Source organism: Heterodontus francisci, chromosome 16 (assembly GCF_036365525.1).
Source record: "Heterodontus francisci isolate sHetFra1 chromosome 16, sHetFra1.hap1, whole genome shotgun sequence".
Lineage (NCBI taxonomy): Eukaryota > Metazoa > Chordata > Chondrichthyes > Heterodontiformes > Heterodontidae > Heterodontus > Heterodontus francisci.
The window spans coordinates 31,463,067-31,480,936 of NC_090386.1; the positions used below are offsets into that span (position 1 = coordinate 31,463,067).

The 17,870-nt window shown below is 41.8% G+C and overlaps 1 protein-coding gene across 5 annotated transcripts in view; it reads right to left on the reverse strand.

The window, feature by feature from the left end:
• LOC137378047 (AP-1 complex subunit gamma-1-like) overlaps positions 1-17,870 on the reverse strand; it is a 215,158-nt gene that overhangs the window by 50,655 nt on the left and 146,633 nt on the right. For all 5 annotated transcript variants that reach the window (XM_068048102.1, XM_068048104.1, XM_068048105.1 and 2 more), the window contains exons 8-11: positions 17,609-17,689; positions 11,496-11,594; positions 9,852-9,907; positions 6,547-6,660 (exon numbers count right to left, since the gene is read on the reverse strand). In XM_068048102.1, coding sequence (XP_067904203.1) covers positions 6,547-6,660; positions 9,852-9,907; positions 11,496-11,594; positions 17,609-17,689 — 350 coding nt within the window. The remainder of the gene's footprint in view (positions 1-6,546; positions 6,661-9,851; positions 9,908-11,495; positions 11,595-17,608; positions 17,690-17,870) is intronic.

Sequence of the window (17,870 nt, forward strand, 5' to 3'; positions counted from 1 at the left end):
ACAGACCTCAAACCATTTGAAGCCCCAAGGCATATGGTGCAGTTTACTTCAGTACCATTTCCTGTCAGCCTTTCAGAACAGATTTGGTGCCAATTGAAACTCAGGAAAAACAGGCCATGCATGTCAGCACAGTGGAATCTAGCTAAATAACCAAAAATGGCTTCCTTTTTATTGCACCCAATTAACCAGCAACTTCACACAATGGCCGGGATTTTAACTTGGCGACGGAGGTCTCGATGTCCGGCAAAAGCGACGCAGAGAAAGCTGTGCCGTCCCTTCTGTGGGAGGGCCACTGAATCAAATGCCAATTAGGCACTTAACTGGACAGTGGCGGGCCTTCCATGAGATTAATGACCCCAGTGTCAGAAATCCTGCCCTCAGAGCTGCCAGCCAATCAGAGGCCAGCAGCTCCTTAACTGAAGGTGGAGGTGGTGGCTGCTGCAGTAGAGTACCCAGCCAGGGGCCCAGGAGCGACACTGGACCCAGGCCACAGGAGATGTCGTAGAGGAGTGTGGTGTAAGGGGGGGGGGGGGTCGGCAGCAAGGGCAGGGGAGTGACTCTCAGTGGGCCCCCCCTTTCCCGATGCCAGATCCCTCGTTCAGGCACTAAGTGCCTTTTAACGAGGGACCCCCCCACCCCATCCCTGGAGCCTGTAAGTAGCCCGCAAGGTTTCTCCCCCATACTTCTCATGCAGCCACAATGCTGCCCGCCACTCGACTAATTGCTGCAGTGGCGGGATGAGGACTTTAATTGGGAATTATTTGCCCAGTTAAGGGCCTTAATTGTCAGCAAAGCGGGAAGGCCGTTCAAAGGCCTTCCTGCTGCGGACTTAATTTTAGCAGAAGCAGAAAGGTGGCATCCCCACCACCCCCAACCCCCTCTCCACCATCCCACTTGATTTTCTGCTCTCCCCACCTCCAAAGCAGCCACGGGGGAGAGCATAAAACTCCCCCAATGTGTTTTATTGGAATGTGAACGTATACATGGTAATGATTACAAAACAACCAAGATAGTTTAAATCCCTTGTAGGGTCTTTGAATGATATGCATCCCCCACACACATTGGGAGGAATGGCCTCTGAGAAGTCCATGTACAGTATTTAGCACGTACAAAGAGCATGACGCTGCTCATGAATGGAACTGTACTCTGTCTGCTTCTCGTGTTATATAAAGCCCCAAGACCAGTCACAGTTTTGTCTTGATGCTAAATGGAAACTGACTAAATACTACTCCCAAATGCCAACCCTGCAACTCTGCTGGGCTCGATGAGTTGGATATATTTGATTGTAAAGCACTATTTGAAGAATGAAATTGACCTTACCAGGTAGGTAAGTGGAAAGGAAAGCCTTTTCTGACCATCTCTAAACTCAGTGCATCTATTATGATTTCCCCATTTTTCTACAAATTTCTGGATCTCTGGTGAAGAAGCTTTACCCATAAACTTGTCAGCATGCTTTTTCAAACTGATCAGATCCTTGTTGATCAACTGCACAGACTTATTTTTTAGTAATGTTTGGACACAGTAGCAGGTCAGATTAATATTCTACATGATAGCTTTCTCATAGATATCTGTCAAATCTGTGGCTCGGTTACTGATTATAGACATAATATAACCATCTATTTTGGGACAGGTGCTGATAATTTGCTTTATGGGACTTGCCCACATGGCAATATGGGCAAACCCTAGGAAAGCTATTTTACTGAATCTGGAGGGAGGGCATTACTCTACAGTTGCAAATTCCTGAAGTGAGCATGTTGAGTTTTCGAGCAAGCCATATGTTAAAATGTCTCTGAAAATTTGAAACTCCTCCATGGGGAGAGTCCTGTTTTTAATCATCTATGTGCGGTGAGGAAAAGAGAAGCATTTCCCAATAGCTCCTTGTGGTTTCACTGACTGGGAAAGTCTAGCCTGTACCCTGACACAATGGAGCATGGATGTCAGTGAATCAGCCAGATCACAAAACGGATTTGCGAAGGGAATCAAATTTGTCATGCAGGACACTGCTGTTGCTCTGGAGACCCTGTGGCTATCCACTGCGTAAGAGAAAAATCGATACAGGAGCTCTGTGCAGAGCTGAATGATGACCTAAATGTACATCTACCTGGAAACGATGCCATATAATCACCGTCTTCTCCACAAGGTCCATCTAGGAAGGAATCAGTGGATGGGCCTTTAGGGTAGTTTTGCCAGTCTCCATGGAAAGAATCTCTCCAATTTATACCAGGTCTGGGATGCTTTACTATGTTAAATGTGCTACATAAATGCATATTGCTGTTGTTTATCTTTGGTTGCCTATTGTCCACAGTGGAGGATTCAGGTACCAAGCCAGAACAATTTATAGTGATACTTCTACTATTAATTTTGGTGGCCTGTTCAATTCCCTCCTCAGAACCATATATTTGAGCTTATGGTGTATTTATCTATTCCTCTGGGTATGTAGTTTGAACACAAGAAATAGGAGCAGAAATAGCCCATACAGACCCTCGAGCCTGCTCCACCATTCAATATTAGCAATGTTGATCTTCTCCCTCAACTCCACTTTCCCAGCCGATCCTATATCCCTCGATTCTGAGGCACCAAAAAATCTGTCTATCTCAGCCTTGTATATACTCAATGATGGAGCATCCACAACCCTCTGGGGTAGAGAATTTCAAACATTCACAACCCTTTGAATGAAGAAATTTCTTATCTCAATCCTAATGCCTCCATGTTCTGGATTCCCCAGCCAAGGGAAGCAACCTCAGCCCCATCAAAATCTAGTATCTTTCAATGAGATCACCTCTCATTCTTCTAAGTCCCTTAAGCTTCTCCAATACTTTTTCTCTGCCAATATTAATTACTTTAAGTTCCTCACTGTTATTACCACCTTCTTTATTTCTGGTATAGAATTTGTATCTTAAATATTTATTCAACATCTCTGTCATTCCTCATGATAATTTCTCCTGGCTTCTAGAGGACCAACATTTACTTTAGCGACTCTCCCTTTTATACACTTCTAAAAGTTCTTGCATTCTGTTTCTCTGCTCCTGAAGGGACTGAAGGTATAGTTGCTAAATTTGCTGATGACACAAAAAGAGGTAGGAAAGTAACTTGTGAAGAGGACATAAGGGGGCTACAAATGGATATAGATAGGTTAAGTGAGTGGGCAAAGACCTCGTAAAAGGAGTATAATGTGGGGAAGTGTGAAATTGTCCATTTTGGCAGGAAGAATAAAAAATAAGCATATTACCTAAATGCTGAGAGATTGCAGAGCTCGGAGATGCAGAGGGATCTGGGTGTCCTAGTGCATGAATCACAAAAGGTTAGTATGCAGATACAGCATGTAATTGGGAAAGCTAACAATGTATCGTTTATCGCGAAGGGAACTGAATACAAAAGTTGGGAGGCTATGCTTCGGCTATACAGGGCATTAGTGAGACCACATCTGGAGTACAGTGTCTCCTCATTTAAGGAAGGATGTAAATGCGTTGGAGGCAGTACAGAGAAGGTTTACTAGACTAATACCTGGAATGGGCCGGCTGTCTTACTAGGAAAGATTGGACAGGCTAGACTTGTATTCACTGGAATTTAGAAGAGTAAGAGGTGACTTGATTGAAACATGTAAGATTCTGAGGGACCCTTGACAGGGTGGATGTGGAAAGGATGTTTCCCCTTGTGGGAGAATCTAGAACTAGGGGTCATTGTTAAAAAATAAGGGGTCACCCATTTAAGACAGATGAGAAATTTTTTCTCAGGGAGGGTCACGAGTCTTTGGAATTCCCTTCCTCAAAAGGCAGTGGAAGCAGAGTCTTTGAATATTTTTAAGGCAGAGGTAGATAGATTCTTGATAAGCAAGGGGGTGGAAGGTTATCAGGGGTAGGTGGAAATGTGGAGTAATCAGTTCAGCCATGAACCTATTAAATGGCTGAGCAGGCTCGAAGGGCTGAGTGGTCTACTCCTGCTCCTAATTCGCATGTTCGTACCTATGTAATTGGTTTTGTCTAAATTTAACATTCTTATTTTGGACTCTAGCATGTCATGCTCAAACGTAATATAGAATTCAATTGTATTATGATCACTTTTTCCCCAGAGAATCTTTTACTATGGGACGATGAAATAAATTGGCCTCATTACACAATACTGGATCTAAATTAGCTTTGGCCCTAGTTGGTTCCACAACGTATTGTTCTAGGAAACTGCTGCAAAAGCATTCTAAAAACTCATCTTTCAAACTACCTTTGCAAATTTGATTTTTCCAGTCTATATGAAGATTAAAGTCCCCCACAATTATTGCACTGCCTCTGCAACAAGCTACAATTATTTATTGCTTAATGCTCTGTCCAAAGGCATAATTACTGCTAGAGAGCCTATAAACTACTCCCATCAACGATGTCTGGCCCTTGTTATTCCGAATCTCCACCCATACAAATTCTATTTCATGAGCCAAGGTCCTTTCTCACTTCTGTCTGATTGTCATCCTCTACTATCAGGGCTTCTCCTCCTCCATTTCCATTCTGCCTGTCTTTTCAAAATGTTGTGTACCCTGAAATATTTATTTCCCAACCTTGGTCATCTTGTAACCACGTCTCTGTAATGGCGATTAGATAAAACATATTTCTCTCAGTTTGGCTACCGTTATTACTAATGCCTTGTGCATTCAGATAAAAAGCCTTTCATTTTATTTTTTTAACCACTATTCTTTACATGGACCTTGTTTGCTGCTGCGCTATTACCATTAAATTCTCTGGCCCTTCCTGTCCTATTTTGCCTGTCTTTACTCAAATCATTTGAAAGGTGCCTTGTACGGACCAGTGCTAGGGAAGCCTCACTGACATATCCAAGAGTGATCAGAGTATCTTCCAAACAGGGACTGCTAACACTAAATGCTTGTTCCTTGGAACAATCGCTTACGTGATGCTCAGTACTGATTGATGCCGATTTTCCTTCCGAAAAGAATGGTTATAATTTTAGATATCATATTATCAGTGAATTGGGTGGCACGGTTTTAATTTCTGAGACATAGGCTTGTGTCCAGTTCAGTTTGATAGTTTAAAGTCTGTTCTCTTTTGGATGTGAAGCTGTTACAGAAGATAACTTTTGTTCAATCTTAACCAAGCTGCTGTGAGTTCACAACATTATTCTGAATTTGGCAGAAACCAGGAGGCTGCTCAATAAGCTGCAGGAATGGCTGGTTTGGGAAATGGAAACACTTCTGTAGTGAGGGTGCATTTTTAATGTTGGTGTTGGGGCAGAGGAAAAAGTGCTGTTTGGCACATGGCTGTACTATACCCAAGCAATGATACTGGGTGGCAGAACCAGAAAATTCTTCCCTTTTCTAGCACCAGCTTTGATAAGCACAACACTTAAAATGATAAAAGAAAGGGACAGCCTGAAAGTGTAGTGATAGTTTAATAATTGTATTGTTTTGTTTAAAACTGTTGATATCCTGTGTGCCCTGATCATGAAGAAAAATGGGATTGTAATGGTAAACATTTTGATTTACAAAATGGCTTGATTTAATAAATGGCATTCAAATAGAATTGCTTGTAATATACTGAAAACAGGCTCCAGCCTCCTGAAACAATTGGAGTGTTGGGATTTGGCCACATGACAAATAATGATCCCAAAGAATGTCCCTACAGACTCCATTTGTACTGACTCCTCTTAGCCTGGCCTTCTCCATCTCCTAAACTAATTCACACCCTGCAGCAGCTCTCTAATAGACATATATACGCTTCTACTGCTACTGTGTCACTTCCCTTGCAGCATGTATCTGCACAGATTTAAAATATTTCATTCACAAAATAAGCAACGATCACTAAAATCAAAACCAAAATACACATTAGCTACATAAAAGCACTTTTTCTAAAACATCTCTTAATTTGACATGCAAGTTAACAGAACAAATTACAGGCACAAGTGTGTACAGTTGGAGGGGACTGGTTAGAGGTAAATTCATCAAGTTTCACATATAAGTTCCACATATAACCCATTAATCTCTACTTTTCCTGAGCTCAGTTGGTAAAAACAGCGTGAAGCTGAGCTAGGCAGGCTAAGAGTTGTCAGCAGCAGAGGGGCACTAAAATAAGCCTAAGAGTTTCTAGGCTATTGAGGGAAGAGGGAAATTAGCCAGGGTTCCGACTCCAAAGTGGCATCTGATAACGTGCTGAAAAGTGTGCAGTGATACCCTCCCTGGTCAAGTAGACTTGAACAATAGCAGACTGCGCTAATGAGCAACAGGCCTTGTTGGTGAAGTGTTCAGAGAACACCTTGGATATGTAAGCTCGCAGGAGGAGGAGGAACAGGAAAACAACTACTCTATTTCTTACTTCTGGAGGCAATAACTAGTCATATTAGTAGAGAAAAAATAACTTTTGGTGAGACAGTACATTGTGAACTGAGAGATTTCCAGATGAAATTCATGGCAGTTCCAGAAGATTAACGTGCATCAATATTCTCTCACTGAAACCGAAAAGCAGCCTGTCAAGGGACTGTGTTGGCGGAGAAACTGAAATTGACTCATTACCAATAGGTCAAGTTCCCCATTTCAAATCACATAACCATCACCTTTTAATGGAGACATCAAGGTCTGTAAGGCAGTCCACGATTGTACTCCGGTGTCGCTGCACTGCATTATGGTCTGTCTGCACCATCTTCAACAGTGATGTCAATGCAACATACCTTCAGAGAGAATGTAAAAGCTTCAAGCACAAACTATTTACTTACTGGCATGAAGGAAAACTACATTAGAAAGAAGAAGTTGTATAGTCCCACAACAACATGCATGTGACCAAAATATAGGAACAAGACTTTGGTCATAGAGAGTGAGAATGGCTAAAAAGGAACTGTTTGCTCAACAAAAAAAAAAAATCCACGCTGTAATGCTGGGAACCAAATCATCGAGTTACAGAAATGCAAGATGGTTCTCAATTTAGATATTTTTCAAGGAAACCGTGATTGATTCTGAGTGTCCCTCAGTTATCAAGAAGAAGGATATAAATTTTGCGAGATTTATTAAATGCCAACAAACACGAACAAGATCCAACTTTTAATTCTCTACGGGCAGTCTATGGAACCATTGTCTGAGTGGAAGGTAACAAGCTCATTAAATAACCAGCTGTATTTAAACAACTGAGAGATGTCTGCCTCACCTCTGAAGTTACAACATAGAAACAGGCCATTCGACCCAATCAGTTTACGCTCCACACGAACCTCCTGCAACTCTATTTACTTATCTCACCCCATCGATACTACTTCAACTCTTTTCTCCTGCATCTACTTATCTAGCTTTCCCTTGCTTCAACAATTTCATGCAGTAGCAAGTCCTACACTGTCGCAACTGAGGCCGGGATTTTTCCCTTGGCGGATGTGAGCCGTCCACCAACTGGAAAGTCAGTGCAAACCCGCTTCTGCCTGGCCTGGGGATCCGACCCGCATTTTGCAGTTCCCTGGCCTTTAATTGTTCTGAGGCAGGCCTTCCACCTGCTTGAAGCAGGACGTCCCGCCTAATGGAGCTGCAGCCAATCAGTGGGCCGGCAGCTCTTAGTCCTCGTAGCACCACCAGGAGTGCTGGCCACTGCTGGGACTGCAGCCCAGCTTCAAGGTGATGATGTCGGGGAGCCCCAGACCAAGTTAAGTTTTTGTTGCCTCGCCAGGGGTGATCGGTCGGGCCACAGCGAGGCATGGGTGGTTAATTGAGTGAACAGGGGTAGCGCGCAGGGTGTTGGGGGTGGTTGGGGCAGTGGGGGCAGCCCTCCATTGGGCACAATCATGCCCCGGCCAGGCCATCAGAGAGCCGTCTACTTTTGTCAGGCGACTTTTCTCGGGTCTGGACCGCCTGACTAGCCACAGGTAAAATTCCCGTGGCGGCGGGCAGAGGCCCTTAAATGGCTGTTAAGTGGCCACTCAAGGGCCTTGATTGGCCTGGGGCATGTGGTCTGTTTTTCGTCACTGCTGCCCTGCGTAAAGTGGCGGTGGAGGCAGGTCGGGAAGGGCCCCCTGAGCCTCCTGCTCCATTTTACGCCCCCCATCCCCCGCCACCACCCTCCCTCTCTTTTATTTGTTGGGGGGGGGGGGGGTAGGGGGGTGGGGAAGAGGTGTAAAATTCTGGCCTGAATACAGAAGCGTCTCCTGAATTTCTTATTGGATTCATCAAATCTAAATGTTAATGAAATACAGATGGAGGAGGAGATATATTTGGTGTGGAAAGTGACTGAATCATTGGACCCAATGCTCTGATGCATCAGTTATAAGGTCAGGTGGATTGTTCCACACACGATCATGTCTCAATCATTAATCATTTGGACCTCGCCTATGTTACATCATCACAAAATGACCTGCTCCCAAGCATCTAACAACATCATTCAAACTGGCTGTTGGAAGATCAGAGTGATGGTCTTCAATTTTCCCACCCTCTGAGGAGTGGCCTGGCTTGTCCAGGCTGGGGCTGTTAGAGGATGAGTGTTTTAGTTATAAATTATTCAAAATAATAGGGCTCACATTACAGATAGATATTCTTATATTTATCAAGCCTGAGATAACTAATTCTGACAATAATTAAATATACATTTAACAACAGCACTTGTGAGTTTTTAACCTGGAGGATCTATATGCTAACAGTGAAATCATTGTTTGATCTGGTCTCTCTCCAGGCAACTAGTCTTTTATAGTGCCTTTTCCCCCCAATTTACATAACAAAGCCTGGCTTCTCAACCCGAACCCGACCAAACCCGACTACATGTATCGGGTTCGGGTGGGGTTGGGTCTGTATTCAGCATCCAGGCTCGGCTTGGGCTGGACTGGACTGTTTTGTTTCATATTGTATTTGTTTTAGTCTATGATCTTTTTCTGTTTCAAAAATATGTTTGCTATTTTCGGGTTGGGTCGGGCATTTAAAAAAATTATAGGACTCGGGCCCGGGTTGGCTGTTGTCGGGTCGGGCCCGGGTCAGGTTTTAATTTTATACCCGAGCCAAGCTTTATTATATAATGGCCCACTGATGTCCCCTGTCAATGATTTCAGTTATACACATCCTGATTGATCTGTTAATCAAATCCTTAAACTCAAGTCAGTTATACGAATTTATAACTATTATAGGCTTTCTAAAACTCTTGTGGGTGTTAAGTTTTCTTCCACCTATATTCCTTTCAACAGATATCACCTTCCAAGGTGATCTTTGCATACAGCTGCATATGCATCAATACAGCCACCATAAAATTGTCAGATCCCTTCTGTGTCTCTGTGAAATTAACACACAAGTAATCTACAAGATACCATTCCACTCTCACCTACATGCCTCCTAAGGTCTTGATACAGGGTCTGTCCATATCAAAGAGGATTAATCAAAAAGCTAGTAAGATCAGTTACAGTTGAAAAGTTACTGGTCAGAGTGAATATAAAGAGAAATTCTTGACTGAGAAAGTGGAGGATCAAACTGCAAGCCCACAGCTTACCACTGTGATTCCAACTTACACCACTTCTGCCTTTGTAAAACTGAAATCATAATTTACAGCTACCACTAATAAATTTGAAAGCAGTAATGTGACCAACGTTTGTGTGAAATGCTTGATCTTTGTGTTTGCAGGTTATAACATTGAATCCTCAAATGGATTATCTTCTTGTAATCAGTTACTAATTTTTGTTTTGATCATTTCATATTTCATTATTGAAAAGGTCTTTCAATATTTTTTTATGAGCAGTTACAAGGAAAAGCTTTAACTACTGGCAATGACAAACTAACTGTAGTGTTTTGCCAACAATGTGCCCCAGCATCCAGCAATGTTGGATAGCACAGGATTATTTTTACCCAGGAAATACTGGAGATAGAGGCAGAGTTACAGTTTACATTTAACACATTTCAGAAAAATACTTACCTAATATTTTTATCATTGTTTAGTAAAAATCTACCCAAAATATTTACAGCTAGAACCTGAGGATTAAAAAAAAAACAAAACTTGGGTTACTACAACATTCATTACAGACATATGCTTGAACAAATAGATTGATCAATTACTAACCACTTGTTAGACCTATTTAGACAACTATGTGTTTGACAGAACTACTGTCTTGCCCCTGAAGGTGGTGACACAGACTGGGTATTGCACCACAAGTGCTGGCAGCACCTGTGTTCCACCCAAGCAGAATCCAAGTTTGATTAGTTGGGAAATACTCACCATGACAAAGTATAGGATTGGCTGCTGGCACCCAAGGAACCATACCCCAGCATTAGTAAAGAAAGGGAGGAAGCTGGGGAAAGCCATTAGTATGTAGTAATTATTACAATTATTCTCATGTGGAGGTTCAAATAAATTATTTGAGTTTCATTATCACCATAAATAGCATCTTCTAAACTAGAGATCCTTTTCTTGTAAATTACCCATTATTCCCAAATTTTAACAAGTTATTTTCAACAGAACTGTCATTTTGTTTTGTTCTTTGTTAAGACAGACCTTTGATAGTGCTTCCCTCAACACCGACTAGAGCAAGATGGGGATGACTTGCATCAATGCCCACCCTCTCCATTGGGGAAACATCTGCCCTTAAGAGTAGGAGCTTGGCAATGTGGTAAATCATGGTAGAAACTTGCATCCTGCCACTTCATGGTACCACTGTCAAGCAATACCCTGTACCTTTGTGAAATTAATTATTAGATTTTTTGAAGAAAGATAAAGCATCCAAAAAACTCTTGGATAAATGTGCGTTCACTTTTCTTGCCCTTTATAATGCCTAGAGGGACTAGATCCAGTCAGTTTTGAGAGATTAATGAAGTCAGGTTTGCTTTTTGGTTCAGTGTTCCAGCAGCCATCATGAGCCATTACTGTAAAGTCTTCCACCTACTAGTATATATTCCAATACTTCCTCACCCCTCGTGAAAAAGGGACTGACCTCTCCTGGATCCCTCCAATGTCTGAAATTCAGTACTATGTCCATACAGACATGGAACTGTAAGTGACCATCCATGACACCATAAAATTGGATTGTAATGCTCTGCTTCTTCTTCTCCTGTTGTTGGGAATAGTTCCACAGTTGCTCTCTATGCCTTATGCAAGTAGCCAAAGTTCACATGCATGTGCCAACAGTGTGTGTGAACAGATTATGAGGGGTATCACTGCTAAGCTCAATCTATCCTTGAAATCATTCACCCATTTACACTTTCCAGTAGATACACTATGAGAGCAGGAGTGACAACACTGACTAATGTTGCCCTTCTTTAGTCCAGAGATGTCGAGGCCAAATGTATCACTCCAACTGTGATGCCAGTGGAATTTAGCTAACTCAGCAGAGTTTGGGAATCGAACTTGGGACCTTCCTGGTTTTGTTTAGATAATCAACAGAGTCACTTTCTCTTTTTCAAAGCTATGTATTGCTTGATCACTAAATAGCAATAGATGCCCCACAAGTAGGAGTGCAGCAACAGGATCAGATGGTTGCTCCATTCAGAGTTAGAATGAATCTAATCGGTTTGCTTCAGTATATTCAAAACAATATAAATTTAGTAACAAGTAAATTTCACTTACCCTCAATCCACTTTCAGACTTAATATCCATCACCGTTAACACAGTTTCATATAAAATGGCATTGCCTACATTTTTACTGGTTTCGGTGTTGGTTGCAACCTAAAATGAAAATACAATATAATAAAACTGCAACTTTAAATTCATGTCCCTTTTATAAGTAAGAAAGGCACAATGGTTTATAGGAAATGGATGACTATTACGTCTCAATAGGAGCACAGCTCTCTGGCAATCAGCTGATCATTTTGAATAAACTTAGACACTAATTCTGCACCACAAGATTACTACAGATACAACTTGTGCAGTTTGTGCCTGAAACATCTGTGTGGAAGGGAACTATAAACAGAATCTTACTGAATTCAAGAAACATTGTAAACAGATACCAGGAAACGTTTGTACATGATTAGAGTTTAGATATCTTGTAAACTCCTGGAGTGGTTCACAATACCATCTGTCTTATAGAATTTTCCCTTATCCTATAATGGTCAAACATATTGATGTTTTTCCCCAGGTATTCCAAATGTTTTCCCTAGATATCCTCATTTGACTAGTGTAACAAAGTCTCACAGCTGAATGATGAAGAAACAAACAAGCTTCAGTGCCTTCAGCTCAGTAACTTAACACTAATTTCCCCCGCAAACCGGCCCAAAAAGTCAAATATATCTAATATATAAAACAAGAGATGTCTGGGGGTGCCGGTGGGATGGAGAGTTCTTTCCCCTTCCTCTTTGTCCTCTCCTGAAGAGGTTGTTCTCCAGTATCATCCAAGTGCCCATCCTTCACCTCTGGGCCATGACTGGGAGTGTTGGGAGGCTATCTGGCCATAGAGCGTTACAGTCAAGCCTGGTCCTGTCATCACTCAATGTTCACATTTCACTTTTCAAAAGGGGTCAGCTTTCAGGACTGGAAACTAATTGCTCAGCCCAGGGGTGGGGAGGACAATTGTTGCATTTCAAGTGCTACCAAGGGTAAGATCAAATGACTTGGCACAGAACAGATAAAACCTGGGACATTCTGTGATTTACTGGTCTTGATTACATTGGAATACCTGCAACCTGCACAGCAGATTGATCTGAGAAACCAGTAGAAATTTCAATATTTAAAGATTGGAAGACAAATAGTGAACTATGGACAGTAAGGAATGCAAGTGCATTACAGGGCTCCAATAACCCTAGTGAACTTGAGATTCTGACATAACCCTGTGGTCGCAGCATCAATGCGAAGTGAAACATGAAAGACGTAAACTCCCAAAATTATATCTCAGCCTTTTCTACCATCTTCCACCTAGAATTTCACAATCAAAATGCTATTCAATAATCTGTGATTATTAGACATGGGTGTTGAAATGACAAGAATGACTGTTGTGATGTCATTACTAAAGAACATGATCAAACATGATTGGTGTTAGAATACAAGGCGGCAATTCTATTGCACTTGGAGGAGATTAGAAGTGTAGTGTGCAAAATATTGCAGCAACAATCTTAGGCCTCCTCCTAGCGGTATCCCAATGGGTGGAATCTATTAAGAACTCTCCAAGTGTCCCTGCCTTGTACTATTAATCAAGGATTAAAAGTATGAAGTCTTGTAATGAAAGGTCACACCTGAAGCATTAACCTATCTTTCACTTTCAAATGTTAATTGACCTGCTGTGTATTTCCAGCATGTTTTTCTTTCTCTTACTAATTGCTATTTCTTAACGTGGAAGGAAATTACCTCATTTGCAGTTCAGAAAAGTGTCAAAACAAAATGCCATCACTAATGTGGAAAACCAAGTCTGCTTTCAATCCCTTGTTTTTCTGATACAAGACATTTCAGGCAGTCAGAATGTATCTTTTTTTAACGTTATTGATCTCTGCAGATTGAAAAAAAAATTCACAGGCTGTAAGCCCCCTGATTGCATCTCTGTGACTGAAGTGAACATAGCACACTCTACCTTTAAACAAGCTCATAGGCATCGGGGGTGGATGGGAAGGAGGTTGGCTGAAATTCAGGGTGTAAACCAGTGTTACAGTTTTCGTGAGAGGAAACAGCTACATCCAGGGCATTGGTCTCTCTATTGTTGTGAGAGTTGTTGTGTTTCCAGGATTTTGTTATTTCAGATTTCCTGTTTCTCTCAATTTTCTTTTTTTGGCCGTTTGCTTCACCTCCATTTTGTGCACATCATCCCCATGGCTTATTGAACTATTTTCACAACTTTTTGTTCTATTGCCCTTTTATTGCTTCATTCAAACAGTTTTCGTAGTCAGTGACTTGACTTCTGCCCTGTTGTTCCTTTCCCTGCCATTTGGTTCTGTTCAGTCCTATGAAGTGGCTCATCCATCTTACGAGTTCTAATGAAGGTTCAACAGCTGAAGCATTAACCTGACTTTTTTTTTTAATTTCACAAGGCGTTAGTGTATTTCATGCATCCTGTTTTTATTTCTTTGACTCTGACCAATTGAACTCCTCCTCTCCTCTATACTTGCTTTCAGTCCAAGAAGCTGCTTTTATACTGATTTGTTGCCATTTTAGTTGCTGCCAGCTCCTGACATGTAGATCTTCTGCAGCCAGCAGCAACTACAAGGTAAATGTGCTGGATTAGCTGAGGCCGGTAGCTAGAATACAGTTTTTCTTTTAACATTAAACTGGGTCTCCCCAGTAGCTGGCCTCAGTGTCTTGGCGGTTGGCCTTAAGTGTACTTGACAAGCTAACTTGAGGGTTGCCACCAGCTGCAGGAGAACCATAAATCAGGAGCCAACAAGAAAGCAACATTAAAGCTGCTATAGAAGGAACTTGTTTGCTTCCCAATACCCAAATGGGAGGATCCAAGTTGAAACATTAGACAATCTTGTTGCCTTCCAAATGCTGGCGACCCTGTCGTGTATTACCAGCAATGTCGGTTCTATTAATTTCCACCATTTAGTTTTCTTCCCCAAGTCAGCAGATCTCCCTCTGTGCCAGTGGTGATGTTGATTACAGGGTATGTACAGAAGTGGCTTCATTTACAACAGGGTGAGGCAGGGAAGGCAGGGCCTTACTTCAAGCCAAGCTGAAAATACTGTTTCTGCAGCCTTTAGCGTGGTTTCCACAGGTTCAGGCAGCCCTCAGCCTGGTTTCAATTCACACCCTCTGATTGCAGTGGAGGACCTCCAGGGTGTGTAGCATATTCCCCGACTTTATATCAGTGGAATTCTGCTCAAGGGGCTCCACACAGGGAATAGAATTGACATTTTAAAATTAATAAGAACATTTCAGCTAAACGTATTTTTTTAATATTAGAAGGAAGCAGCTTGAACAAAATAATTAGTCCTGAAAATTCCCTTCCTCCTCACAATAAAGGCCATTAATTTAAAATTGTCACAATGAAGAGAGTATGGCGACACAGAGAGTTGTTAGAACATGGAATGCTTTATCATAGAGTAGTTGAGAAACCATTGTCGCTTTTAAGGAAAAAAATTTGAAGCAGAGGAATATATAGAACTGTCTGAGAGAGCAAGGCAGTGTAAATAAGTTTAGAAACATGTAAGCTTACAGCAAAGGAGCTCATTCAGCCCTGTCTGTAGCAACTCTTCACTACAGAAATCCAAAACTAGTTCCACTATCCAGTACTCTCCCCTTATTTCTGCCTTCAATTGTTTATCTACCCTTCCTTTAAAGGACTCAATGGTACTTTACCTGGTTTTTGTGCTGCTCTAGCAAAAATGCCAGCACAAATATCATGGGCCTAATGACCTTAAGTGCTGTAAGCTTCTACAGTTTTAAGGTAAACATCATAATTCTTCTGTGATCCCGACAACTTAAAAATTATTCAGCAGGGAAGCTTTTCAAAGCAATTCATTCCCATTTTGATCAACAGAGTGGCCAACGATGCAGGCCATTTTTTTCTTGTAGAAACTTAATAAAATGTTGCATAAAAAGATAGAAATCTCTGCAATTTGCCTCAATTTTTTTTCATCTCTGGTCAGAGTTCCAATCCAGTCCATATTACTGGAAATTACATCCAATAAGAGTAGCACTCAATCGAGGTACCAATGGATGTGTAAACACAATACAAACTTTTGATAATTCATTTATTTCTTTCCCGTATGTAGAGGTACTGAGCCTTTTCACAGTAGCTGTCCCTGAGGCCTTGAAGTACACAATGAGAGAAATCATAGGCAGAATCAGGAGTACAGTATTTTGGGGGTCAGGGTGTGCCTGTGCATATAGTGTTGTACTCATGATTTGTATTTGGTGCTGAATGCATTCAAGTCTCAGAGGGCTGTTGGCAACAAAAATGTTGCTTTCTTTTACTATAATCAGATTGTAAAGTTTTGAACAATAAAGAAAAATATTTAAAATATTCTCTGACTAGATAAGAAAGATTTTGAAATTATGAAAATCAATAAGGCAATCTTTGTAAAATTAGGAAAGAGAGCAGTTTGGGTCAAGATTGAACTATGGAAGCCAGGAGGTAAACGTAACTGATGGAAGCCTCCCAGTTGAGGCTGCCTCTCTCAAAGGAAAACGAACAGCTCCTACATTAAACTGGGAATAAAGCAGTTCAGGAATTAAAGTGCCCCAATCCTGCAACCAATTTGGGGTACAGGACACACTGATGGTCAAAGCATTCAGTTTCGACCAGCTGAGGAAGAGGTCTCAGGCTCCCCTCCTGCCCCTTTCCTGGTTTGGCCGCTAGTCTTAGGAGTTCCGATTTCCTAGCTTCTGCACAGAAAGTAATCCCACACTGCTCAACCATATTCCTCAACTCCTCCATAGATAGTGCCTTTAACTTACCTCAAGTTACTTCACCCTGGCTTGGGGAGGTACAGGGTTCGATCGCGGACGTGTTCGTATTCTAGCACAAAAACCACAAGAAAACCTGTATTGAAGTCTTATCTTTTTGACTGGGATCAATTTGATTTCCTAGTTCCAATTTCTGATCTGTCCGTGGGTCCAATCTCAGAAGCTAGCCCCCAAATTTCTGTTATGGTCGGGTGAGGAAGGTCTCAGGCTCCCCTCTTGCCCCTTTCCTGGTTTGGACGCCACAGGGTTTATCTTTTAAAACACAGTGATTTTAGCTTACTCCCTCAGTGAGTCCTTTGCTCACTGCAGTCTAATTGCAATTGCAAATGAACCAGACAGGTTTTCTTAGGTTTAAACAAGAAAGATGCAAGTTTATTATTAGCCTTACCACTCTAACCCGGTCAAAATTACTAAAAAACGTGACGCAACCATGCTAGCATACATACGAGAGAAACACACGCAAATAGATACAGAGGGGAAGAAAGAATTGGGGGGGGGGGGCAGGGTTGAAGTAGAGATTGTAATAAATGGAATACAGGTACTGTCTTTTGTCTTTGATGTAATGTCATTGATTGAAGTTGAGGTCTTGGAGTTCTCGTTGGGGCCCGGTGCACAATTGCAGTCTTGCTTCTCTGGTACCAGAAGGCCAAAGATACGCTTTGTCTGTCACCATGGTTTTCCTGGGATTTTGCTGGAAAAAGAGAGAGGGTGCAAGAGGTGGCGAGAGGGAGTGAGAGGGGCGAGAGAGAGACCTTTTTCTTTGGTCTTCAAGTTGCAGTCTGTTTCCTTTCTGAGGCACAATTCAAAAAAAGCCCCAGTCTGCCAGCAGGTAGGTCATGTGACTCTCTGAAACAGCATCTTCTGGGAGGGCTGTTGATTTCAAAACTTTCCAGACATACTTGACGGGGGTGTGGGGGTGGAGTTCTGGCTCTTGCACAGACAAGGATGTTGATCATCACTATTTCCCAGACCAATCTTATTGATTGAATCAGTGAACACTCCCATTGTCTCTCTATTCAACTGTCTCTCAGAATGCCAATGTGCAACCATGTTTTCAGCTGTTCAGCTCTGCTGTTTTTTAAAAACAAGTTATGTGCAATGTCCAATAAAAAAAGTTTAAGTAGTGTCCCATATGACAAAATTAGTATGTTTCTATTTGGAACGGTGTGACTTCTGTCACAATACCTGCGATAAAATCCAATAAGGTTACACCCCAGGATTGCAGGTCATCAAAATATCTGTGAAAGCGAGATTGATTTTATAGTAAATGACTAAGATGCAAGTGTCCCCTTAATCAGATTTTCACATACGCACTGTTACTGTGCTCGACACCCATCCATTACGTTGCTCACCTGAGCGAGAATATCATTCATTTGTTCACTGGCTTCATCATCGCTTTTCCCCAACATTCTCAACAACCTTAAAATCTGAACCTGTGAAGTAGAAAAAACAGAAAATACATAATCTTGTTAGAACTGTAGAAGGTGAAACAGATGAACTGTACACATCTGTTCAGGCAGTGTTTTCCAATCAGATAGGAATAAAGTCTAAAGTCATCAAAATACTAGGGGGGTTTGTAGGTGGGTGGGGGGCGGGGGAAAGAGGGGGGGGGGG